At 52.9% G+C, this 25,707-nt stretch overlaps 1 protein-coding gene across 5 annotated transcripts in view; it reads left to right on the forward strand.

Moving 5' to 3' along the window:
- Window positions 1-25,707, forward strand: part of DRP2 (dystrophin related protein 2) — a 42,656-nt gene that overhangs the window by 12,060 nt on the left and 4,889 nt on the right. For 3 of the 5 annotated variants that reach the window (XM_080365486.1, XM_080365484.1, XM_080365485.1), the window contains 17 exons: window positions 8,294-8,447; window positions 12,964-13,097; window positions 13,888-14,044; window positions 15,186-15,306; window positions 15,835-16,103; window positions 16,590-16,736; window positions 17,255-17,333; window positions 18,530-18,590; window positions 19,000-19,061; window positions 19,336-19,410; window positions 21,422-21,623; window positions 21,827-21,912; window positions 22,658-22,815; window positions 22,954-23,120; window positions 23,434-23,545; window positions 23,949-24,085; window positions 24,364-24,429. In XM_080365486.1, coding sequence (XP_080221612.1) covers window positions 8,340-8,447; window positions 12,964-13,097; window positions 13,888-14,044; window positions 15,186-15,306; window positions 15,835-16,103; window positions 16,590-16,736; window positions 17,255-17,333; window positions 18,530-18,590; window positions 19,000-19,061; window positions 19,336-19,410; window positions 21,422-21,623; window positions 21,827-21,912; window positions 22,658-22,815; window positions 22,954-23,120; window positions 23,434-23,545; window positions 23,949-24,085; window positions 24,364-24,429 — 2,141 coding nt within the window. In that variant the 5' untranslated portion in view covers window positions 8,294-8,339. The other 2 variants (XM_080365487.1, XM_080365488.1) reach the window with 2 other exon arrangements.

Genomic DNA, 25,707 nt, shown 5'->3' on the forward strand with positions numbered 1-25,707 from the left:
ACAACTGGATTGTATAGAGCTCTCCACAGGGGTGGATGCAGAATGAGCTGAGAGCTTATGGGTAAAGATTAAGGGACAGGACAACACAGGGGACACTGTTGTGGGCATTTGCTACAGGCCACCTGGTCAGGAAGAAGTCAATGAGGCCTTCTGCAGGCAATTGGAGGTAGCCTCATGATCACAGGCTCTGGTTCTCATGGAGGACTTCAGTCTCCCTGATATCTGCTGGAAGGACAACACAGATAGGCTCATGTAGTCCAGGAGGTTCCTGCAGAGCGCTGATGATAACTTTTTGACGCAGGTGGTGGAGGAGCCAGTGAGGCCAGGTGTGCTCTTAGACCTTGTCTTCACAAACGAAGAAGGGCTGGTTGGGGATGTGAAGGTTGGTGGCAGCCTTGGCTGCAGTGACCATGAGATGGTGGCATTCAGGATCCTGCATGGACGAAGCAGGGCAACAAGTAGGATTGCAACCCTGGACTTCAGGACAGCTAACTTTGGCCTCTTCAAGGACCTATTTGGAGGAATCCTATGGGTTAGGACTCTAGAAGGTAGGGCGGTCCAAGAGAGCTGGCTAATATTCAAGCATTGCTTCCTCCAAGATCGAGGTAGGTGCATCCCCATGAGTAAGGGATCAAACAAAGGGGGTAGGAGGCCTGCATGGATAGGCAAGGAGCTTCTGGCAAACCTCACATAGGAGAAGGAAGTTTATGGGTTGTGGAAAAAGGGACAGGCCACTTAGGACCTTGTCAGAACATGCAGGGAGGTGGTGAGGAAGGCTAAGGTCTGTTTGGAATTAAATCTGTTGAGGGAGGTCAAAGACAACAAGAAGGACTTCTTCAAGTACATCAGCAGGAAAAGGATGACTAGGAAAAATGTGGTCCTACTTCTGAATGAGGTGGGTGCCCTGGTGACGAAGGACACAGACGAGGTGGAATTACCAAATGTTGTCTTTACTTCAGTCTTCACTGCCAAGGCCAGCCCTCCAGTTTCCCAGGCCATGGAGGTAAGAGAGGAAGTCTAGAGAAAGGAAGATTTCCCCTTGGTTGGGGAGGATCATGTTAGAGACCACTTAAGCAAACCTGACACCCACAAATCCATGGGCTCCGATGGCATGCACGCCCGAGAGGTGAGGGAGCTGGCAGATGTTATTGCCAAGGCATTCTCCATCATCTTTGAAAGGTCATGGAGAACAGGAGAGGTGTATGAGGGCTGAAGGAAAGCCAGTGTCATTCCAGTCTCCCAAACGGGCAAGGAGGAGGACCCAGAAAACTACAGGTTGGTCAGCCTCACCTCCGTCCCTGGAAAGGTGATGGAACAGTTCATCCTGGTGGTCATCTTGAAGCACATGGAGGAAAGGAGGGTCGTCAGGAACAGTCAACATGGATTCACCAAGGGGAAATCATGCCTGACCAACCTGATAGCCTTCTCTGATGGAATGACCGGCTGGGTAGATGAGGAAAGAGTGGTGAATGTTGTCACCTTGACCTCAGCAAGGCTTTTGACACTGTCTCCTATAACATCCTTGTATATAAGCTCGGGAAGTGTGGGTTCGATGAGTGGACAGTGAGGTGGGTTGAGAACTGGCTGAGTGGCAGAGCTCAGCGGGTGGTGATCAGTGCTGCAGAGTCTGGCTGGAGGCTGTAGCTTGTCGTGTTCCCCAGGGGTCAGCGCTGGGTCCAGTCCTGTTCCATTCATCCATCAATGACTGGGATGAAGGGACAGAGAGCAGCCTCAGCAGGTTTGGTGATGATTCAGGACTGGAAGGAGCAGCTGATGCCCCAGAGACTGTGCTGCCATTCAGTGAGACCTGGGCAGGCTGGAGCGTTGGGTGGACAGGAACCCAATAAAGTTCCACAAAGGCCAGTGTAGGGTCCTGCCCCCAGGGAGGGACAGACCTAGGCACCAGTACAGGCTGGGGCTGACCTGCTGGGAGACAGCTCTGCAGAGAAGGACCTGGGAGTTCTGGTTGGCAGCAAGTTGCCCATGGGCCAGCAGTGTGTCCAGGTGGCCAAGAAGGCCAATGGGACCCTGGGGGGCATTAGAAGCATGGCCACCAGGTTGAGGGAGGTGATCCTCCCCCTCTACTCTGCCCTGGTGAGGTTGGATCTAGAGTGCTGCATCCAGTTCTGGGCTCCCCAGTTCAGGAGAGACGGGAGATACTGGGGAGGGTCCAGTTCAGAGCTACAGAAAGGATGGGGGGACTGGAGCATCTCCCTGATGAGGGAGGGCTGGGAGAGCTGGGCCTCTTCAGCTGGGAGAAGAGAAAACTGAGATGGGATCTTATCCATGTCTGCAAATACCTTAAGGGTGAGTGTCGAGAGGACAGGGCCAGGCTCCTTTCAGTGGTGCCCAGTGACAGGGCAACGGGCACAAACTGAAACACACGAAGTTCCTTCTGAACATGAGCAAGAACTTCTTTACCGTGAAGATGACAGAGCCCTGGGACAGGCTGCCCAGAGGGGTTGTGCAGTCTTCTTCTCTGGAGATGTTCAAAACCCAGCTGAACATGACTCTGTGCAGCCTGCCCCAGCTGACCCTGCTTTGGTGAGGGGTTGGACTAGGTGATCTCCAGAGGTCCCTTCCAACCCTGACCATTCCATGTGAGGCAAGTCCTTCACTTTAGGCTGGATGCCTATGATAAAAGCACAAAAGAAGAACTGCAAGTCTCATGAAACGAGCCATACTGACCAGAAAGAATTCGGTCTTCAAAAAACCTTATTTTCAAAGGTGTATAAAGATGAAACTGAGCTTTTCAGAAGCGAGCCAAAATAGTTCTATCTCATTTTCCTTTGCTGTTTCCCTTAGCATAAGAATAAGGTCACTCTGATAAATCTGAAGAAAGGGAAGGAAACGTGGCTTCATGTGGCGTGCAGCCTGCTTATGAAACGCGTGCCCTCAGGAGGCCGGAGCATCCCAGGCTTTGACTGGGACTTTATAGTAAAGACAAACTTGGTGGGGTCACAGTGGAATATTCAGTACAGAGAAACAGATGTTAGTTTGACAATGAGAATGAGAAAAAAAGTGTGGAGGAAGCCAAAAGGTAGGGCAGCGTTACCTTGGCTGTTGCGGTGGGGTAGGCGTGCCCCTTCCCACCACGGCTGGTCAGTTCTACCATCTGGCCAAGGGGCATTTTTCACAAGGCGACAAGGCTCCTTTCCTGCCTCTAACGCTTGGAGGAGAAAGACAAGACTCAGGATTTTTAGTGGGTTTAGACAGGCTGGTTTCAGGGCTACAGAACACGACTGAGTCTCTGAAGAACTGGGCTCAATTTCTATGGTTGGTGGAACCTTTTGGTCATTAGGCAGGTTATTGCTCGCGTGCTGTCCCTTTTGGGAGGCTGGAGGATGTTTGCTCCTTCCCTTGCTCCTTTTGTCTGTGGGGTCCATCAGACTGCAACTTCTCTGTGTCCAGCACAGCAGGGCTGTGTGTTTACAGCTGGGTCCTCAAGGTGCTCAGGTAATTATTCGTAGTACTTGTCTAATTGAAGGGAAAGGAGATGGGAAGAATTCCTAGGCAAATTGAGTTTTGGAAAGAGCAGCTTAAAACCCAGCCAGGAGTCTGAAATGGCATGTGAAAGAAATTTTTATTTCAATGTTCCTAAATGAATTCCTGGAAGTTATTTTTAAGCAGAGAGAGGAGCAGTTGGTTCTGCACAGCCATGTTGTAGTCACGCACCCACACTCACCTGGTTAGCTGGGGACATCATCGCCCCAGTTTCCTGGTGCAAAACTAACTGGTGAAATTTTTCAGCTTGAGTTTTTGCTTATTCTTTTGCTTGGGAAAGTGGAGAGCAAGTGAGCCAGCAGAACAGGTGTTGCTTCTTTACTGGGACCTGTGGCACCTATTTATCCATTGAATTAAAATAACGTTTTGGTTATGAGCCCGAAGTCTAAGTGATCATTTAAGAATGCAGATCATTAGATGCGGGAGTGCCCCACTTCACACACACCCCTCAGTGAGAAAGGCATCTTCTGTGCCACTTGCTCACTGGCAGATATAGCAAAAATATTTTTTTCCTTCTTAAGGACAGCTGCTTAATTGAAGGACTCTTCATTCTAATTAATGAAGGGGACCTGGTGCTTAGGTGGAGGTGCAGTATGAAGCCTAGCCGCAGCTTTGGCATCTTGGATTTTAGCCCTTGGATGACGGGATTGTAAATGCCCGCTCGTGTGGAAGGTTGCTGATAGTCCTTTTCCCTTTTCCTTGTACACAGGAGCAAGTGAGAACCAGGAGACTGAGGTGACTCTTTTTAAGGAGTGTGTTTGGGTTTCTATTCCTGGTTTGTAAAGAGATGGAGACTAAGGGCCCATGCTCTAAGAGGGAGTTGTGTTGTTTGTATGCTTGGTCCCAGCAGGACAAAGACTTCTCTTCCTTCTCTCTCACCAAACCTTGACCTAGTGGGTCTTGAGAAGTAGGTCTGCTGGCCCTCGATCTAAGGCTTAAACTATTTACTTACACATGCAGAAAACAATTTTTGCTGGAACAGGATGTGCAATTGCACTGTCGAGGGAGTCCTGCTGTCTGCCAGCTTGGGAATGCTCCCTTTGTTAGGATCTACATGGGAGCTGAACTTTGAAATATCCACAAACCTCCCACCTTTCCCCTTAAAGGACACTGAGCATGCTGAGCTAAAATGTTATTACTTCTCTTGCGCAGTAAGTTAACCAACAACAAATTCATTAACATTTCCAGCAGCATGGGACATGTTTATATTTCCATTCCCTTCATGGGATAAAGGCTGAACTGCTTTGCCTCAAAATGTTGCCATATTTTGTTCCTTATAGGCAAAAAAGTTGTAGCCCAGAAAGAACATTTTGGAGGAAAATAGTAACTCAAAGCCTTGTGATTGAGAGACCTCTTGACCGATATGCTGTATTTGCTGCTGTTATATGTAGTAGAGAGCTGGAAATTCAACATCTGACATTGGTCTCTAGCTTCCTCGGCACGTCCCAAATCCTGGGAATCATGTTTACTGAAGCAGGTCAGCTGCAGTGTGAATTCCCTTGTTGTTTGAGAGAGTTTGGATGTGGATTTGCATCAGGAGGATTTTAAGCAAATGCGCGAAATGGCAGAAATACACCGCGCAGCACGCACACTTGGTGGCAAGCTGCCATCTTACCCTTGGCTGGGATGGAGGTGAGATGCTGCGGGAGACGGGGCATAGCCTGTGCACCTGGACGCTGCCTCTCCAGCCTGTGCTGCTGCTGCAATCGGTCTGCAAATAGTAAGAGTGCAGAGATCACTGAGCGGAGCAGTACATTGTACGGCAGGGCTGCAGCAGAACTGGTTGAGCAAAGGCCATCCCCACTGCTGAAGTGTACTGAACAGGTACAGCTCAGGTAGGAAGAGGAAAAAGGCAACTACTTTGTTTTGAATACACCCTAATGCCCAAGCATTCAGCTGTTGAAATGTAACACAGCACTGAGATGTCTCATGCTTCGTTCCTCAAGGTGTACTAAGAGCAGAGGCAAGCGTTGGGTGCTTCTCATGTGGGAGGATAGGATGCAAAACAGCATGATGTAACGAGATTGTACCTGATCCTTCTGAGGAAGGGTCTGATCACCTTTGGGCCTGGAGTGGGGACCTCCAGCAAAGATGAGACAGACCTGTGGGAAAGGTTTCACTCCTTGCTCTCTCCACTGCATGGGTGCAGTGCCCCAGTGCCTGCACCATGGTAACTGTAAAATTCCTGTGATGTTCTCCTATGGAAATTCTCACCTCCTTCTGCTCCCATGGGCCGTGATATTTTTCCTTCTTGCACAGAAATGTGCCCAGGGGATCAACCTTGCTTTAAATCTGATTGGCCTGCCTGACCACATTGCTCCCCAAGTCCTCCAAAGGAGAGTTTTTTCAAGTCCTTTTCAAGTAGAGGATTGTAGTAGGCTGTGGGGATGGTTGTTTTAGTTGCCAAAACTTCAATCTTTTTTGATTGATGTTGTCCTTTGCCTGTAGCGTGCTGGGGCTCCAGCACCAACCTAGAACAGAGTGCAGAGGGTGAGTGCTGGTGTGGAAGAGGCAAGGTGGATCACAGGTTTTGTTTCTGACAGCTGCAGGCAGCCAGCAGCAGACATTTAGCCAGGAAGCATCCACAAAACATCTACTCCATGTGCTGCAGTGCCCAGACACAGTGCCGTACTGAAGCACTACAGTAAAAGTGCAAGAGCTGGAGCTATTTTGTGTCCCATGGCAGAGGAGCAAAGCAGATCAAGAGCATTGCTCCTTGCCTGGTTCCTATAATAGCAGGGAATTTGGCAAGGGATCATATGTAGCTGGTGGTTTGCTTGCAGTCGCGTCTCACCATCTGGTTGTCTCTCTCCCACCGAATGTCCTCCTTTGTGCTGGCTGAGTTATTTCCACATTAGCTTGCGTTCTCCACACCTGGGCTTTGTCTTTGCTATTGCAGAGTGGCAAAGAGCAGCCGAGCCATCGCCATCAAACCTGCAGGAAGTTTTCTGTGTAAGCAGGGTGTTGCACAGGACACGCTTGAGGTAGTGGCCTTTGCTGGCACTTAGCTTTCCAGCTTGATCTTGTTCTTTGACTGCTGACTCAGATGGGCTTTAGTTCCCTTGTGCCATGGCTCTGTGTCCCGATAGACCTTCTCATTGCTGAAGGAGTTCAGGAGCCTGGTAGGGTCGTGGTAATAGGATGTGGTAAGACAGAAATCATCCACTGTACCCTTGGAGTTGCCTGGCATGAGGTGAACTTACCCTGGGAGGCTGGGGGCATTTGGAGACCCTGGAGTCTGTAGCTATTAATGTGACCTAATAACCCTGCCTGCATTGGGAAAGGAGCAGGGTGAGGGTGCTGTGATGCACAGTCTGCGATGTTCGTTTGTGCAAATGGGCAGGAGGGGTAGAGGACAGGACCTTGGATTATCGGCATGTTGGAGAGCTCAGCACAGGCTGTTCTGTGGGACGAGGAGAGAATTATGGCTGTAGAAATTGCCAAGGGATTAAAAACAATCATAACGGGATAAGCTGTTCTTTTAATGTGTATAATGGCAGAGGCAGTGAAAACTCAGGCGGGCAAGTGATGGATGTGAAAGCATGAGAGATGGGCAGTGTGTACTAGGGCCTAGGGGCTTGCTCCTTGCCCGGCTGCCCGATGCAATTGCTGGCTGTGCAGGACACGCTGCCTGCTCCTGCCCTGCCAAGGCCAAGCAGGAAGTTTCTCAGCTGGTCCAAGTGATCTGTGTGTGAAGGACCCCATGACCTTCTTCCAGCAGCATTGCTCTGTCTGTGCCTTGGAAGCAGCCCCATCTCCACTTGGATATGAGGCCTGGCTGCTGGAGCCTTCCCTCTAAAAGTAGAAAAGCCATCACCAAGTTAGGCAGCAGGCTGGACAGGAGACAGCCTAGTACCTCAGCACTGCCTCTTGACCCATCACATGCAGTATTCAAGCATCACTCTTGATTTGCTCAGCTGACCTCAGGTGTGCTGCATCTGGTCTGGGCAAAGCCCTGCATAGTGTTCACAGCTTTTGGCTGTTAGGTCTCCATCCTGCTATGAACATGTTGGTGCTCAGCTCCTTTCATGGCCAAATGCAGACTTGTGGGATTGTGCTTCAGTTCTAGAAATTTGCCAGATTCAGGTAAATATTACATTGAACCGTTTTTTCTGGGCTTTATTTTCTCATGGTTTTCTGTAAAGCTGAGATGATGCTGGCAGTGGGATAAATCACTATTTTAGCTTAATCAGAGTCCAAACAACAAAAGAAGCAACACTGTGACCAGAGGTTGCATTTCAGACCTATAGAACAGACAAGGGACCTCTGCTAACTGGCTTTACAGGTCATGCAGTTTTAAAAATGGAATTACAAATGGAAATTCTATAACTCATTACTTTATGAGTAAAAACTCATAAAAAAGTAGCTGGTACTATGAGATGCATGTATGGACGACTAACGGTCTAGGCAATGTTCCTTTCTACTAATGGAGATATGCCTAGTATTTCTAAAAATAAGTGGTCGTGATGGTGAGATCCTCTCTTCCACTCTTCCTTTAAAACCTGGGCATCCCCTGTGGTTCAAGAAACACAACACCTTTTGAAAATACAACATAATTTGCAGGACTCACTAATACAGTTTATCATTACAGCAAACTGTATAACTAAATAAAAAAAAAAGTGGTACATTTAGATGAAAAAAAATTGCAACGTTAGTACAAATATATTAAAAAAAAATGTATCCTTTTAGTATTCAACCTTGGTGAAGACAGCACCCTAGGCAGCTGGGAAGGGGCTCAGCTCCATGAGGAGGTGCAAGCTGACCCAGGGACTCTCACGCTGCTTTTCAGGTGCTCATGCCTAGAGCTGTCTCCATCCCCATGAACATCGGTTCTGATGCAGCCCCTGGTGATGCAGGAATGGCCCTATGTTCTCCCACGGTGTCCTGAGTGGCACGTCACAGACCAGGCGCAGCACAGCAGCACTGCCCACCCGCTGTCTCAGGTAAGAGCTGGGTTTGGGAGCCTTTCACATGGCAGCTTTTTGCAGCGGTTGCAAATATCTGTGGAGCAAACCAGGACGGACCTCTGTTCCTGATGGCAGGGAAAGCTGTTAGCTCCAACCCCCCATTGGCTCGCATTTAATGAGAGCGTTAGCTTTCCTCGAGCGTTTTGGCTGCAAAGTGTTTCCCAAAGTAGAGGAATAGAGACAACCTGCAGAGCTGGATTTCAAGCTTCCTTCAAAATAAAGAGCAAGAGGCCACCATTAACAGCTCTTGTGTATTTGGTTGGGTTTACTTTTTTTCCTGGGAACTTGGAAGAACATCAGCTTTTGTTGAAAATGTATGTTTCTAACCTTCCTGGCTGCAGAGAAGAGCTTGGGATAAGCCCCTGGTGAATGCTGTAAGGCAAAGGAGGAATCTGACTTCTTTCTAGTCTAGTTATCTTGAGGAACGGAGAGTGGGTTCTTACTGTTGGTGTCTCTCCTCCTTCCCCGAGTGTCTCTGAGTTGGCAGGTCAGGCTGCTCACCAGAGCCAGGCAGAGGTAAAGGTCTCTGGGGTCCCGGGGTAAATGGCAGGGAGAGCACAGGAGATCAGACAGCTGTGCTGGCAACTGTCTGCAAAGCTGCCTGTGCTCTGCACTGAGCTGTCACAAGCTGGTTTAGCACCTTGCCCTGGGTCACCCAGGACAGCAAGGCTGGGGAAGCACTGCCTTGCTCTGCTAGAGCGGGGCTCACCCTTTGCTGCCTGTAGCTGTTGGCCCCAGGGCATCTCTCACCTGACAAGAGCCTGATGGACGGTGCCAAAGTTTTCCTCAGGCACTGGCAGTGTTGTTCCCAGGATGAATGGGGTCTCTGGCTCTGCCTTCCCCTTTTCATCATGCTTCAAACATGAAGAGCAAAAGCTCAGCCTGGGGCTCCTCCATGCTGTGCCTTGCCATCAGTCTGGACCCATCCTGCCCCAGAGAACCAGAGTCTGCAGGAAGAAGGCAGAGCTGTCTCTGGAGCCTTGCCAGCATGCAAGGATGAGGCTTACAGCTGGGGCAGGCTCTTGATAGCTGAGTCGGAGCTTATTGGCCCTGGGGTGGCTGTTAGGTAGCCGCTACCAGGCCAGTGCATGGGTAGCTAATGAACAGCCCAGCAGATGAAGTAAGGAGGGACAGGGATAGAACAGGATGAACAGGCAAATGTGCTGCCTGAGCAGTCCAAGCCTCTATGACAGGAGCAGAGTGTTGTGGGGTTTGCTAGGGGGGAGGGGCTGAGGAAGGATGACCTGTTGGACCCACCACCACTAAGCTGCAAGATGACACACAGGGAGGGTGCAAACATCCTCAGGTTGGGTCATACCCACCACAGTTTTCCCCTGGTCCCCGCCTGAGCCTGGCTTTCTGCTGTGTGTGCATCAGTGTGTTGGGTGCCATGTACCTGCTGGCTGCTGCAGTGTTAGTGACAGCTCACTTCGTTCAGAGGTTCTGCCGTGCCCTCCTCACAGCTGTAGGTGTTACCACCTAGGAAAGAGCCTTCCTCTCTTGTCCTTGCCTGTCCTGAAAGCTCCCAGCAGGCTGCAGAAAGCCCATCCTCAGCTGCGCCCTGACCTTGCTGAAGCCTCCCCCAGTCTGAGAGCTGGTCCTGCATCTGTTGGCCTGGGAGGTGGTGAGGAGAGGCGGCTGGCCGTGCTGGTCCCAGGGGAAGAGACAGCAGCAGTCTGATGTACAGGCAGGGAAGGAGGGCAAGAGAGGGAGAGATACAGGGAGCTTTTCATTCCCTCCCTGTAGGTGGAGGAGAGCATGGAAACAATGCTGGGTGGCAGAACTGTGGGGGGCACAAGGAGCCAGCCCAGAGCCTTCTGGCAAAAACAAACTTTTACACCCAGTCCAGGCAGGCAGGAACATCTGTGCTGGCCCCAACACTGAGCTGGGTCATGCGGGGGGTAAGGAGAGCATCTTTGGCTTCTTGGGGGTTAGGTCTCAAGGACCCATTTACCTTCTCAGTAGCCAAAGCTTGCTGGGACCATTCCCTGGGTAAATCTCTTCCCTAGGAGACACTCCTGTCTGTGCTGCATGTGCATCCTGCCCTGCATCTGAGGCCAAGGTCTCTGCTGGTCACCCCAGCTCAGCTCACCATCACCTTTGCAGAGACGGCTCTTCGCCAGTGCCTGCTGCAATCCCTCTGCACCCAGCCAACTTCCCGCAAGGGTCTTTCCCACACCAGGGTGCCTGGCAGGGGACAGATCTCTGCCTGCTTTGCGGGCAGCCACGGTGGCACTACCAGGGTTAAGGCAGGTTGGAGGCTGCTGGAATGCCACTGGACAAAGCTGGGATTGAGGCTGGGTGCGAGGCATTGCCGCCCCCCTCCACATTCCTGGGGGGTCAGTTCTCAGGGTGGCCCTGCTCTGCTAAGCACACAGCACTTGCCTGCTTCCCTGCGAGTGCTGCCTGGTGGCACCCGGAGGGGTGGGAGGCGATGCCTGCTCCTCCGGCAAAGCTGAGCGGCCCTGCGGAGGATCTGTGGCTAAGCACAGGTAGATGCGCTCGTCAGAGCCTGCGTGAGTGTTCTGCACCTGAAAATAAAGCTGTTCAAGGGTGGAGGGGGAATGCAGGGCCAGGCTCCCACTGCTGGGGCTCTGGCGAAGGGATGCCTAGGGGATGCTCAGAGGGAAGGCACTGCTTTTTCCCTCTGCTCATTTGCAGGCTTTTGTTCTAGGGGAAGCAGATGTTCAACACCTGGCCCCTGCTTGGCCACTGTCACCGGCTATTTACCGGGCATGGCCTGTGAGGCACAGGCTTGTGGGCTTTTAGTCTTTTCTTAAACAAGGCTGGGAGGACTGTGTTGTCTGCTGAGTTGTGCTGCAGTTACACTTGCACCCAGGTGGAGCTGATCCCCTCCTTTGGTATCCCCTGGGATAGAGGGGAGGCTGAGTGCTCCCTGGCAGTACTGTGGGGCTAACCTACTTCTGCGTCATGAGGATGTGCACATGCAGAGTATTGATTTTTCTATGTGCAAGCAGAAGTTTTACCTTGAGTGGTTTATTATTCACGGCCCCAAGATTCCTGTGAACTCTGTGGGTGACGGTTTTCTCTCTTCTTGATGCTCCTGGAGCGGCAGGCTGGGGAGGCAGAGAACAGCCTGGTGTTAGAAGTTTTTAGATGAAGAAAACTTAACACCTATCTTGTTGATAATTTGATTTCTCTCTGAGAACTGGCATGAAGGGGATATTGCTTTAGCTGTCTGGCCAAATTGCTTGTCTGGTGGCTTCTTCCCACCTGACGTTCTCCTTGGCTTGGCTGGCTCTGTCCCTTGGACAACTCTGTGAGCCCTTGGACAGGATAAGTGACAAATATCTGCATGTTCCCCTTGGAAGAGCTGCTGCTTTCCCCCAGAAGCAGCTGCCCTTCTCTCGCAAAGGAGTACCTGTTGCATGTGCTGTTTAGAAAGTACTAATGTGGTTCATTATGGTTGATTAATCATCTGGGGATAATTATCACAAATTAGCTCTAACATCAAAGTAGCATTAGATTGAAAGGCTGACATTTCCCCAACAAAGCACATCAACGTCTCACTTGTGGAAATGCAATGTGTCGCTGTGTTTTGCACAACAAGCTATGTTTTTTTGGAGAGGAAATTCTGTCTCATTCAGAGTCCTATGTGAGATGCTCCTAGTCCTGCTGGTGTGTGTTGCTGGCACCAGAAAGTGCAACGATGTCTTCACTGCCATCATGATGCAGTGCTAAAGGCTTAGGAGAGGATTCCTTCCCCCATCCAATGAGGATTTGTTGTCCAGGGACCAGCATCTCATTTTCCAGGCTGAACGGTGTGGTGCAAATTGTGCTTCCTTCATGCGGCTGGGTTAGGATTTGCTGCCATCTGCTCCCCGGCCTCTCAAGAACATCCTTCCCACCACTGCTCATTCTGGAGAGGTGTGGAGGAGAAGCAGCATCTGTGGATGAGAAGCAGCATCTCAGATTTGCTGTGCAGTCAGGGAATATCCTTGTGCTTCTGTAGGGGAGCAGGTGGCAGGTCTCAGTACTGGGGATGGTGTAAAGGACCCACGGTGCTTGTCTCTTCCTGAATCACAGCAGCCCTGTATGGTGTGGAAAGAAATCACTGTTAGCCCTGCAGGGGCTGTAACACACAGGCCAGCTCTGGTTTAACACTTAGCAGTGAGATAAGTTCATTGCTGGATAACTGGGGGTAAATTCATAACTGGATAACAGGGATCCTGCAGAACAGGAGACGTGCAGTAAGCCCTCCCTTCGACCTTTGCTCTTAGCGCTACTGGAGTCGGCACTGCATCCTTCCTCCAGGCGTGGCCCCGAGCTTCCCTGGAGCTGCTAACAGACCCCTCCGGCAGCAGGGCATTCCCCTTGCAGGTTGAAAAGCCAGGCAGGGTCAGGACAGAGGCACGTAGGTGTCCCCCAGAAAGCGCTTCACCCAACCTGATGGTGCAGCGTCTGTGCCATCTGAGGATCGCAAGCACCGGGCAGTGATCTCTGGATGCAGTGCGGCTCTGTTTCTGCCCAGGTTGAAGCCTTGCAGGATGGTGCAGGACCTTCGTGTGTAACCCCCCGGGCTCTGAGTGGTGCTGCTGGGCCTCAGGCCCCTCTGGAGATGAATCTTTGCTGGAATGAAATCAAAAAGAAATCCCACAGCCTTCGGTAAGAATCCCTGTCTGGATAAAGCTCCAGGGCCGGGCTGGCCTTCCAGCCTTGCCTGCTGCATGTGCTTGCCAGGAGGTTTTTCCACTTGCTCATTTCATGAGCCACATGAATTCATGGTGACCTTGGCTTGGTTTCCCCTCTTGTACACAGACCTCTGAGTCTTTCTCCTCATGCTGAAAATCACCGCCTCTGTTTCCACCCATCTCATCCTCTTCTCCCTCCCTTCACTCATTGCTTTCTGCTGCTTTCTCCATCCTCTGCCACTGCTGTCTCTGTGTTTTGTCTCTTTTTGCCCCACAGCCTTGCTGCCACCTCCTCTGTGCTTGTCCCTTTATCAGGAGCCCCCTCCATGGTGTGGGCGGAACATGACTTCCAAACCATCAGAGGTTGCAGCTCCACAGCCAGCATGATGGAGAACTTAACTGGGGCATGTTAATCGTCTCTTGCCTTAATGCAAGGCTCCCGGAGGGTGCCCAGTCACATAAATGTGGAGCCAAGCCCCCTGTGCCAGCCAGAGCACAGCCCTGACACACCGGTGAATGCGGAGTGACTCTGGGGTGATGTCCCCTCCCCGGTGCCTCTGTGCTTCACCCAACCTGATGGTGCGGTGTCTGTGCCATCTGAGGGTCACGCACAGCCTGTGCTGAGTCATGCTGCCAGGCACTGGTGGGGTCCTGGGGGTGCCCAGGGGTTACCACTCCCACCACGGTGCTACGCCTCCCCTCCCAGCGGAACCTGCTCCTCTCCTGCCTGTCTGACCACCCTGCTGTCCTCGCTCTCCTGCCAGGGCTCGACTGGAGGCCTTTTCCGACCACAGCGGGAAGCTGCAGGTGCCTCTCCAGGAGATCATAGACTGGCTCGGGCAGAAGGATGAGGAGCTCTCAGCACAGCTGCCCCTACGGGGTGACATCCTCCTGGTGCAGCAGGAAAAGGAGATGCACGCGGTATGTCCCCTTATGCCTCCCCTGCTGCCGCTCACTGCTAGGATGAGCTGCAAGTGGGCAGCCCTGCCTAGGACCACAGCCTGTGAGTGCACCGGTCCTTGCCCATCTCCATCTCTGCCTCCTGTGGGAAGGCAGAGCCCCAGCCCCGTAGCAAATACCCACAGCATGAGACAGACAGAGCCCATCTGGTGTTAGACAATAAATCTGCATTGCAGCCCCAAGTCATCTGCGGGTGCTGTAGCTGCTGGTGGGCCCCATCGCTTCTCTCCTAGTTTCTTTCTTATGTCCTACTTCTGCAAGAGAGGGAACTGCCTCTCGCTGGCCTCTGCTTTTGGGACCCTGAGGCCTCAGGAGGTTGGTTCGTCTAAGGGTGACCCGGTAATCAGGACAAGAGTGATTCCTGCAGTAGCACACCATCATCATATCTGAAACCGGGGTAAACCCAGGCAGATCAGGCTTTCCTGCTTCCCTGATCAGAGCATTTTGTTCTTGCTGCCAGTAGCTGTTGGGCTTTAGCTGTTTTTACCTTGAAACAAAACTAAACTGTTGCTCACTGTTGCTACTCCTCACTGTCGCTGGAGCTAGCCACTTTCCTGATGCACAAATAGCCGATCCAGCAAACAGCACCAGCGGGGGGCTGCAGCTGGAGGGGAGGAGAGGATGTCCTAAACCAGTCTGCCTCCAAAGTCTGCCCTGGCAGATGTGCTACTCTGGGGCATCTTGCTGTTCCCTCCTTGCTCCTCCAGCAGCTGGACTTGCTGCTGAACAGCTGCTGGAAGGACTGCTTGCAGGACCATGCTCTTGCTGCATGAGTGAGGAGTGTCTCCAAGCAGCACCTGTGAAAGCATCATCGATAAAGCAGTTCCCCCTCTGCAGCCCTGGCTCAACACACCCTTCTGGGCTCACTGCTCCATCTCTCCCCTCCAGCAAAACTGCAGTCCAAACCTCTGCAGGAACCACCTTCTTGCAGGTGGTCATTCTTTCCCTGAACTGCAAAAATATTTCTGTTAATTTTTCTCCATGTCTCCAGTGAGGTTTGGGCCCTGGAGCAAATAAATCACTGCAGCCCTGGGGGAGGGAGCAGCAGGGGTATGGTTTTCCAGCTCAGCCTGCCATCTCATCTCTGCGCTCTGCTCTCCAGGCTTTCATGGAAGAAGTGAAGTCTCGGGGACCGTACATTTACTCTGTCCTGGAGTCAGCACAGGCTTTCCTTTCCCAGCATCCATTTGAGGAATTAGAAGAACCAACTTCAGAAAGCAAAGGTCTGTGGAGCTCCCCCTTCCTCGTTCTCCCACAGCACAGCACAGCTTCTCCTGGGCTGGACTGGAGCAGATCGAGTAGAGGTGGCTGGTGTGGCACAAAGGGTCACATCAATGCTCTGCCTCATGCCATCATGCACCAGGCTGTTTTCAGCCCTTTGGCCAAAGGTTGGGCTGGTGTAGAGCTGTGCTTCTGTCCTGGTGAAGGCAGAGGCTGCTGGCACAGCCCATGATGGGGCATCTTATGAGACAGCATCAGATGTGCTCTGGGGTGGGATTTTAAAGGGTAGCAGGGCTTCTGCCCGTGAGGACAGACAGAGAGCAGAAAGGTCTGTGAGCAGGCTGGATACCTAGAGGAGCTGGTGCAGAGATAGATACTATTCTCACTTGGTTTCCCTCCCTCTTTCCAGTTTTTCCTAGATCTTTTTCAATGTCTCTTCTTCCCCTACCCTCCCTCCAGTTCTTGCACACTCTCCTCTGGGCTGGGCTCTTATTTTTGCTCTGCATTCCCCTTCTGCTTTGCCTTCACAGATGTCTCTCCCCGGCACCGGATCCAAAACATCAGCCGCTTTGTCTGGAAGCAGGCGAATGTGGCCAGCGAGCTGTGGGAGAAGCTCACAGCTCGGTGCGTGGACCAGCACCGTCACATCGAACGGACCCTGGAGCAGCTGCTAGAGATTAAAGGGGCTATGGAGGAGCTCAGCACAACACTGGATGAGGCTGAAAGTGTGCGTGAAACCTGGGAACCCATTGGGGACCTCTTCATTGACTCCTTGCCAGAGCACATCCAGTCGACCAAGGTACTTCTGGTTCTGAGAATGCTCCAGCCTTGGCCCCAGAGATGATGAGATGTTGTCTCCCAGGAGGGCAGTGCTGCTCCTTCTGACTACTCTGTCCAATGCAGCCTCATTACTTGGGGTCTCAGGGGCTAGGTCCTTCCTCGGACAGTCCCCTAGCTTTGTAAGTGTGGATTTGGCCCACAGTGTCCTGAGCAATGAATTGGCTGTGCTGAGCCCCTTGCAGCTCAGCATAGATGAGCCATCGTCAACATCTCGCTTCTCAGGAGATTTGAGTAATCTCCAGCTTGGCTGGTTTGAGTTTTTTTGTTTCGGGTTTTTTTTCCCCCCACTAAGGTATCCTGTGGGAGGGTTAGTCAGCAGCATCTTGCCAGCCCCTGGCCCACCCTAGCTTGTAGAGGAGGAATCAGATCCAGGTCCTGACCACTCACCTGCTTCTTTTCCTTCTTCCCCTACACTGTGCCTGTTCCCCTGGGCACGGGACTCCAGCTATTCAAAGAGGAGCTCTCCCCCATGAAGGATGGGGTGAAAGTGGTCAATGATCTTGCACACCAGCTTGCCATCTCAGATGTTCACCTATCCATGGAGAACTCCCGTACCCTGGAGCAGATCAACACGCGCTGGAAGCAGCTGCAGGTGGGAAGGAGTCAGGACCAAGCACTGCAAATAAACCACAGGCTGGGGGATGCTGGGGAAAGGCTGTTACTGCTGAGTTTCAAGGATGATACAGTAAGGCTTGGCATAGCAGGAATGGTACAGCTAGTGTTCCTGGAGAAGAGCATTAGTTCAGTGTGAGGAAAGTGGCTGGTAAATCTGTAGAGGTCTTGAGCAGGAAAAAGCAATGGGAGGAACAAAAGATGCTGTCTGAGGAAAATTGGGATCTGGTGAGGAGGCCAGTACCAGCTGTGGCTTTGTTGACGTCTGTGAAGATATGGATACAGATGAGCTGGTGATGTGGCCTGTGCTGCCTCAGCCTGTGGGAGGAGGTGTAGAGGACTAAGTGGACTGGGAAATGCAAATATTAAGGCAGGTGAGGAAGGAAGAGGACCTGCATGCTGGGGCATATCTGTGTCCATCCACAAGCCTTCCTGAATGGGGCTTCATTCTGAAATGCCTGATGGGCTGCCACGGAATTCTTCTGTCCCGTTCCCCAGGCCTCCATAAATGAACGCCTGAAGCAGCTCCAAGATGCCCACCGGGACTTTGGACCAGGCTCCCAGCACTTCCTCTCCTGTACGTGAGTGGGTCCTCCTGGCTTCCTGCCATGCGGCTGCCTCTGCAGCATGGCATAGCAGGGGCTGTGGCACAGGGGAAGGGGGTGCAGAGTCCTGTTGCTGAGCCCAGAGCCACACACGCAGCTAGAAAAGGGCCCAGGCCAGTGCCTGGTTCACAGGAACCAGAGCAGTGGGCATCTCCCAAAGTTAGTGTGCTACCTCACCTTGTGGGACCAAGGGTGGGACATCAGTGTGGTTTCCCTTCAGAGCACAGAGCTGTGACACTTGCAGCAGCAACTCCCAGGTGATACTGGGACCGTGCCAGCCTCAGAGACAGGGTGGGCAAGACAACAGAAGGAAGATAGATGGCAGGAAAAGGTAGTCCTCCACATCCCATGTTAATCATTCAGAGGCCAAAAATGTGTACCTTAAGGAGATTTTCATTCATGTGGCCGGACAGAGCAATGCCGTTCCTACAGAGATGAGCTGCTGCCGGCTGCTGGCTCTCAGACCTGCAAAGGATAGGCAGCAGGTTGTGCTCCAGAGTCTGGGGTACATCCTCAGAAAAGCTGAGCTCTGCAGGATCCTCACATGTCAGTGGGGTTTGTTGGCCTGTGTTTCTCTGCAGACCATGTCCTCTGAAAGGAAGAGTGACTTTTCCAGTTGCTGGAACTGATAAGCTGCCTGTGACAAGGGAAAATAGCTGTGGGTCATAAAAAGGGCTTTCATCCTCTAGATAACAAACATAGGGTGGCAGGCAACTGGTATGGGATGCATCCTCATCTTCCTGAGATACTGCAGCTGACACAGAGCATGAGTAATGGGAACAGTAGATACTGTGGGTGCCCAAGCCTGGTCATAACACGCAGTGTTGTGTGTGTGCCCGAATCCCAGCCCTGCTCACTGGTGACCACAGCATTGCCTTGAGCATCATCAAAAATGTCAGGAAGTGTCTCTTCTCGAGTTCTGAGCTCAGCCAGATTTAGATACCCTGCCTCAAGAGAGGCAAGACGCCTCTGACAAGACCAGAAGTTGTGCCACTTATAGGTGATACTTGCTTGCCCACTCCGGCAGCCCCAGTGGGTGATTTGGAAGGCACAGCCTCGTCAGAGGCACCCATATGCGAGCACAGTTCCGCTGGGCTCTCATCAGAAACAGCAGCAGCCTAAAGGAGTGTTGGGTGTTGAACTGACATCTGTGTGTCTCTCCTTGCAGCCTCCGTCCAGGTCCCCTGGGAGCGAGCCATTTCCCCCAACAAAGTGCCATATTACATCAAGTGAGTGTGCTCCCAGCTGCAGCCTGTGGTCTTCTCTGGACCGGTGGGAACAAACTGGGGACCAATTAGGAGCAGGGGACACTGGGCAGACTGGTCTGAGCACTGACCTCCAGTGAAGCATGTCATCCCCTACTTGGCAGAGCCAGGCTTTTCCTGCCTGATAAGACGCCCCAGATGAGGGTGGACTCTGGCTTGAAGGAGGGGAGGTTGGCAGCACATGGGGGCATCCTCCTGTGGGCATCCCCCATGCTGCTGTGGCTGGGAGCGTGCTCACTAGCATACAGCAGCCCCAGTATCTGCAGCACTGGGGGGACTGGCTTCCAGGGCCGGATGGGTCCATTCTTTACTCTCTCATGGCAGCTGCTTAATTCCAAGCTTGACTTTTGATTTCCTTCTACTTTCCTTCCAGCCACCAGGCCCAGACGACATGCTGGGACCACCCAAAGATGACGGAGTTGTACCAGACACTGGGTAAGGAGGCTGCCACGAAACTATCCCAGTAGCATCTGCCTTTTTGCAGTGGGGTCCTGTATGAGATCCCCCAGCGCACCTGCTCCTCTCTGTGGCACAGGGTCCCCCAAAGCAATGGGGTGCGACCCCCTGCCAGGCTCTGCCCCTCCTCCTCCAGTACGCACTCTGCTTCTGCTGGTGGGGCTGGTGTCTGGGAACTGCAGCTGCTGCTGCCTGCTCGGGAGATAAGGTTGTCAAGCTGTGGTTTAATTCTTCTTTTCCTGTGTTATTGCAGCGGATTTGAACAACATCAAGTTCTCAGCTTATCGGACGGCTATGAAACTACGACGGGTGCAAAAAGCCCTGCGATGTGAGTGTGGGAAGTATTTCCCTCCTGCTGGGTCTCCCTCAATAATGGCATTAAACTAACACAAGCTTTTATCAGCACATCAAAGGCAGGATCCCACCAGGGGCCAGGCGGCTGAGGCGAGAAGGACTAGGAAGATGAGCCTGCGGCTGGAAAGCCGAGCAAATCCACCAGCGAGCTGTCTGTGTCAGCACCTTTTTTTGCAGGCTTAGGCTTTGAATGCCTCAAGAGCAGGTGTTAGGCAAAGGGATTTGAGAAGAAAGCGGTCCGGTTCAGAGTTACAGAGCTGTGCAACCGGTCAGGGTCTCGCCCAGGAGGCCCAACAGAGCCCTGAGAAGCCGTGGATGTACCAGAGCCAAAACCAGCCTCGCTGGCAGGGGCAGAGTGCACTCCACTGCTTAGAGGAGGAAGGGAACCGATAACCCGACTTTTGCACTGTAGGTAGAACTCCGGTTAAAACGAGGACTAATAGCCAGGTGAACATAATGCAATAGGAGTTCAACATGATGTGTGGCACTCAGAGAGGTGGCTGCTCCTCGGAAACTGCTGAAGAGTTTCTGAGGGAATCAGTGAGCAGGCAGGTGGGAAGCTAATAGACGGGGCATCCTTGGCTGCTGGAGGGTTTTTGGCAAGGCCTCTTGCCTAAGGCTCTGTCAAAATTAAACAGCGGCAGGATGAGGGAAAACTCCCTCCTGAATTAATTGTTCCCAACTGGAAGGAGATACACCAGGCAGCAGTGGGGTCCCAGGTGGACCTGTGCTCCCTGATGTCTTGTGAAAACCTGGAAGAGGCAACGAGAGGCTGAGAGGAGGTTTGGTGTTTGGGGGAGTTGAACCCTGGCTGCGGGGTAGTTTCATGACACTGTGGTGACCAGGCTGTCCCATACCCAGGGACATGGTGCAACTGGGGTAAAGCAGCAGTTAGCTTCTGCCACCCTGCAAAGATGTCTATGCAGCAGCATAGTGAGGAAAAGGGCAGAGAGCAAAGCAGAGCCCTCCCCTGTGCTGCCTGTGCATTCTTGGTTGCTTGTCTCCTGCATCTCATACACTGTGCTGACACCTTCTTTCCAGCCCAGAAATGATGTGGAAGAACATGAATAAGTGCTTCTTATTCAAGACATACTTGAGAAGGGCAAGAGGCTGCCAAGACAGCTTCCCCACGATGAGAGGTTTGCAGAAGTGAGTGGCCACGTAGGAAAGAAGCAGTGTGGAACGTCTCGGAGCCATACACAGTCACGGGCAGCGTGGGCATGAGGGCGAGCAGGAGCGATGTGGTACCAGTGTGTGAACTGGGGATCCCCAGTGCGCCTGTCAGCAGCTTTGACAGGAGAAGGGAGGACTTTTCCACAGGGTGAAGTTACAGTGTGGAAATGGCACATGATCCCCTGAGCACTGAGAACATAAATGATCTCAGAAGTGGAAAGACTTTAAGGAAAAGAAAGATTGCTGGCTGCTAAACATGGTAGCACGTACAACCTGCAGCCATAGCAATCTGAATGCAGGGTAACCAGGGCAGCCCACCCCGTCCTCACCCCATTTCAGGTTTGTGCCTTGGCACCTGCTGCAGGTCAGAGCTGCAGACAGGACTGCTCCACCTCAGGGTAACTGCTCGTGGGGTCTGTGTGGCTCTGTGCCCCCTCACCTCCCTGTGCCAGCCCCGCAGGGACATGGCATGTGCGGAGGCTGGCTCTGGGCACCGGGGGCTCCGCACAGAGCCTTTCACGGGCAGCATTTTCCTGGCCATGGCTGGCCGCAGCAACAGGGAAGGAAGGTCACACAGACCACCACACAGAAGTGGCTCAAATTGGCTATATAGGTGATGTGGGTGTTTTTGGAGGGGTTTGCAGGTGGGAGAGCAATTCTGGGAGCTCTGCCCACCCTGCCAGCATCTTCCCTGCTGCAGTGGGGCTGAGACAGCCCCAAGGCAAGGCAGGGCTGCATCTCCCTCTTCTTAGTTCTTACCTCTCTCATGTTCCTCTTTGCCTCTGATCGCTCCGGCTGTGCTTTCTGTGCAGTGGACATGGTGACCCTGGCCACAGCCTTGGAAATCTTCAATGAGCACGACCTGCAGCCCAGTGACCGCGCGATGGACGTGGTGGAGGTCATCCACTGCCTGACCACCCTCTACGAGAGGCTGGAGGAGCAGCGGGGCATCCTGGTGAACGTGCCACTCTGTGTGGACATGAGTCTCAACTGGCTGCTGAATGTCTTCGACAGGTACCGGTCCCTCGGTGTCCTCCTGAGCTGTAGGGCTGCTATGCTTGGAAGGAAACCTCTGTGGTGTTCTTCCATCTGGCAGTGCTGCTAAAAGGTCCTGGCCACTAGCGAGGGGGCTGCCTGGCATGGGCTTGCCTTGCTGATCCCCTGCATAAAAAAGCCTCCAAAACATTTACAAACCTGTGGAATATCTTGCCTTGCAGTGGCCGCAGTGGGAAGATGAGGGCTCTCTCCTTCAAGACGGGTATTGCGTGTCTGTGTGGGACAGAAGTCAAGGAGAAGTTTCAGTGTGAGTCCCCCGTCTCCCTCCCCCAGGGCCTGGTGTAGAGTAACCTGGGGAAAGCAGGAGTGCTTTTCTTTCCTTGCTTAGCCCTTCTCTTCCCAGGAAGAGCAGAGAAACAGCTTTCTTGCAGTGACTAATCTGCTTACGTTGCCCACCCCTCCCTTCCTCCCCCCCATTCCCTCCCCAGACCTACGCTGCCTAAATTAGGAGGCTTTTTGGTAGACTGACTGGTGCTGCGGTGATCTTGCTTGCATGGCACTCACTGTAAGGAACAGCGCAGGGAAGGCAAAGAGGCAACAGTTATCCAGTGCTTCCCAGAAAGAAAAAAACCTGGGGGTGCATGCCTGGGAAGTAGGTTTCAGGCAAATTAAAGGAAGCCCCTTTCCTCACTGTGTTTTAACCATGGTAGTCTTTGCTGTGGGATACTGTGGAGGGGATAGCACAGGAGGCACCCCAAGGGTTAAAAAAAGGGTACGGGCAGATTGATAGCGGACAGACCAGCTGTGGCTGCTAAAGAAGTGATATATGTAACCTCTGCCTCAAGAAGACTCTGAACTCCTGGTTATTGGGAGCTGGAAGGATACTGGTAAAGGTTACTTAATCATAGCTCAGTTTTTCCCTCTTTTTTGAGCTCGCTGCTGGAGACAGGCGGTGGGGCCCCCAGTCTGATCCACACGTGCCTGCGTCCTGCCTGGTGTGCTGGGGCATCAGCTGTGTCTCTAATGGGGCTGTGTGTCTGTCCTGCTGGCAGATCTCTTCAGCCAAGTGGCAAATGCTGGGGGATTCTGTGACCAGCGGCACCTTGGCGTCCTGCTCCACGAGGCCATCCAGGTCCCACGCCAGCTGGGAGAGGTGGCAGCATTTGGGGGCAGCAATGTGGAGCCCAGCATCCGCAGCTGCTTCCGCTTTGTGAGTAGGGTGCTGTGGCCCGTGCTCTCCCCTCTGCAGCAGCCGTGCTGGGGAGAGGCTCCCAGAGGTGGTGAGGAGCTTGCACCCCATCACAGCTGGATCCCAGCCCTGAGCAGCTGCTTCCTCTCCCCTCCCCAGAGCAACGGGAAGCCCACCATCGAGGTGTCCCAGTTCCTTGAGTGGGCCAACCTGGAGCCGCAATCCATGGTGTGGCTGGCTGTGCTGCACCGGGTGACCATGGCTGAGCAGGTGAAGCACCAGACCAAGTGCTCCGTTTGCCGGCAGTGCCCCATCAAGGGCTTCAGGTAGGCATTGTGATATGAGACCTTGGCCCCCAGGCAAAGTGCATGATGACCTGCAGGAGAGAGCTGAATTTGCTCTGTGCTGTTGGGGGAACCTAGAGCTCTGCAGCAGCAGTGTTTTGGGCAGGTCGGACCTGGTGCCAGCAAAGGGGAAGGAGCAGGATGCTTTCCTGGGGGCTTCAGCTATCAGCACTGTGGGTTCACTGGGGTGCAAGAGCAACACAGACCACCTCTGTCCCCTGCTGAGCAATTCTTGGGCTCCAAAATGATGTGGTTTTGCTGACTCTGCCTCCCTATGGCCTCTCGACCTCTCCAGGTATCGGAGTCTGAAGCAGTTCAATGTGGATATCTGCCAGACTTGCTTCCTCACCGGGCGAGCCAGCAAGGGCAACAAGCTGCACTACCCCATTATGGAGTACTACACCCCGGTATGGGGCTGGGCTGGGCTGGGGGGGCCTTGACTCAGAGCAGGTCCCTGTTGAAAGCAGCAGCCTGGCCGTGTTTAGGCTGGTGCAGCCCCAGAAGTAGATCCCTTGTATGGTTTTGTTCCCGTCCGCATGCTGGGAGTTGCCTGTGTCCCTGCTGGTTTGGGGCTCACGGAGAGCGGGATGCATGGCATGCACCAGTGCCCAGCTTGGCTTGTGCCAGGCCCCGTGCCAGGCTGACAGAGCTGCCGTGTGCCCTCCTTGCTTCCTCACTTGTGTCTGCCTCCTCTGTGGAGCTTGTGCCCAGACTGAAGAGACCTCTTTCCTGCGGATGCTGCCCTGTGATCCCCCCTTTTCATCCCCCTTTTCATTAAGCAACACCTTGGTAATGTTTGTGTCGCTGCAGACCACATCCAGCGAGAACATGAGAGACTTTGCCACAACACTGAAGAACAAGTTTCGGTCCAAGCAGTACTTCAGCAAGCACCCACAGAGAGGTTACCTGCCCGTCCAGTCCATACTCGAGGCTGACTTCTCAGAGACGTGAGTTGGCTGTGTCTTTCAACCCTGCCTGATACGCGGGCTCCACAGATGGAAGCAGCATCTCAGCTGTGAGACAGGGCTCCTGTGGGAGGGCTGAATGGGGCACTTGCTTTGGGGGTGATATGGCACCGAGTTCTTGCAGAAGCAGATATTTCAGCCTCCCTTTCCAGCCTGTCCCTGGCTCTTCTCAGCCCAGGTGAGACCAGGGCAGTCTTTTCTAGCTCCTAACTCTGAGTGAGGACAGCCAAGCCTTGCTGACCACTGTGCATCTCTTCCAGACCAGCCTCCTCCCCGATGTTACCACATGCCGATACCCACTCCCGGATCGAGCACTTTGCCAGCAGGTATCACCACTGGGCACCACTGTCACACCAGGGCATGGAGCATAACTCCGATGGGTGTGGAGGGGTTTTGGGGCAGATGTACGGTGAGCTCCTGCTGCCTGCACCCCCCTCCACGCTTCCCATCATACTGCCTGGCTCTGCCGTTGGGAAGAGGCAGCTGCAGGGCCAGGCAAACCTGCCTGGGCCACGGCTGATGCCACACAAGTTGGCAGCAGACACCATGCATTTGACAGCAGACGTCTGTCATGGTTTAACCCCCAGCCAGAAACTAAGTACCACGCAGCCGTTCACTCACTCCCTGCCCCCTCCAAGATGAGAAAAATTGGAAAGGAATGTAAAACTTGAAGGTTGAGATAAGAACAATTTAATAGTTAAAATAGGAGAAATCCCACCAAACCAATAGTATTAATAATAACAATTATGAAAAGGAGGGAGAAGGGGAGAAGAACAAAACCCAAAGGGAGGGGAGAAAGAACAAGTGATGCACAATACAGTTGCTCATCTCCCACTGACGGATGCCCAGCCGGTACCCGAGCAGCAACTGACAGGCCACAGCCAGCTCCCCCCAGTTCATATACTGAGCATGACTTTCTGCGGTACGGAATATCCCTGTGGCCAGTTCAGGTCAGCTGTCCTGGCTGTGTCCCCTCCCAGTTTCCTGTGCCGCTCCAGCCCTCTCGCTGGCAAGACCTGAGAAACTGAAAAGTCCTTGACTTAGTTTAAACCTTATGTAGCAACAACTAAAACCATCAGTGTGCTACCAACATGGTTCTCACACCAAATCCAAACCGCAGCACTGCACCAGCTATAAGAAGAATATTAACTCTATCCCAGCTGAGACCAGGACAGCTTCCTAGTGATGAAGCAGCCTCCATGTACCTTCCTGCTCTTCCCAGTTTGAGCTGCTGGTTGGATTGTCACCAGGCAGATCCCTCAGTGTCTTGCTCTGCTTGCGTGCTCACCAGTGCCGTTTGCATGCTTGCCATTGCTGCTGCATTGTGGTTTGTAATGCCTCTGCCCTCGCCACGGGTCCAGGCAGAGCAGGGACCTGAGGAGCACGGGGAGCCTGTAGCTCAGACCCTAGCCTGGAGCTGGTATCCTTTCACCCCTTTGCTTTGCTTATGCGAGGGGAGGCTGAGCCAGCTGCATGGCAGAGCTCTTTTATTCCAGAGACTGTCACCCCAGAGCAGCAGTGTCTTTGTTTTATAAAAAGGCAAAACTCTCTAGAGCCTGTAAAGAGGGGCAGACTGGTGCAGGCCAGCTGGGAGCCCTGTCAGA

Source organism: Falco punctatus, assembly GCF_963210335.1.
Source record: "Falco punctatus genome assembly, chromosome: 15".
NCBI lineage: Eukaryota > Metazoa > Chordata > Aves > Falconiformes > Falconidae > Falco > Falco punctatus.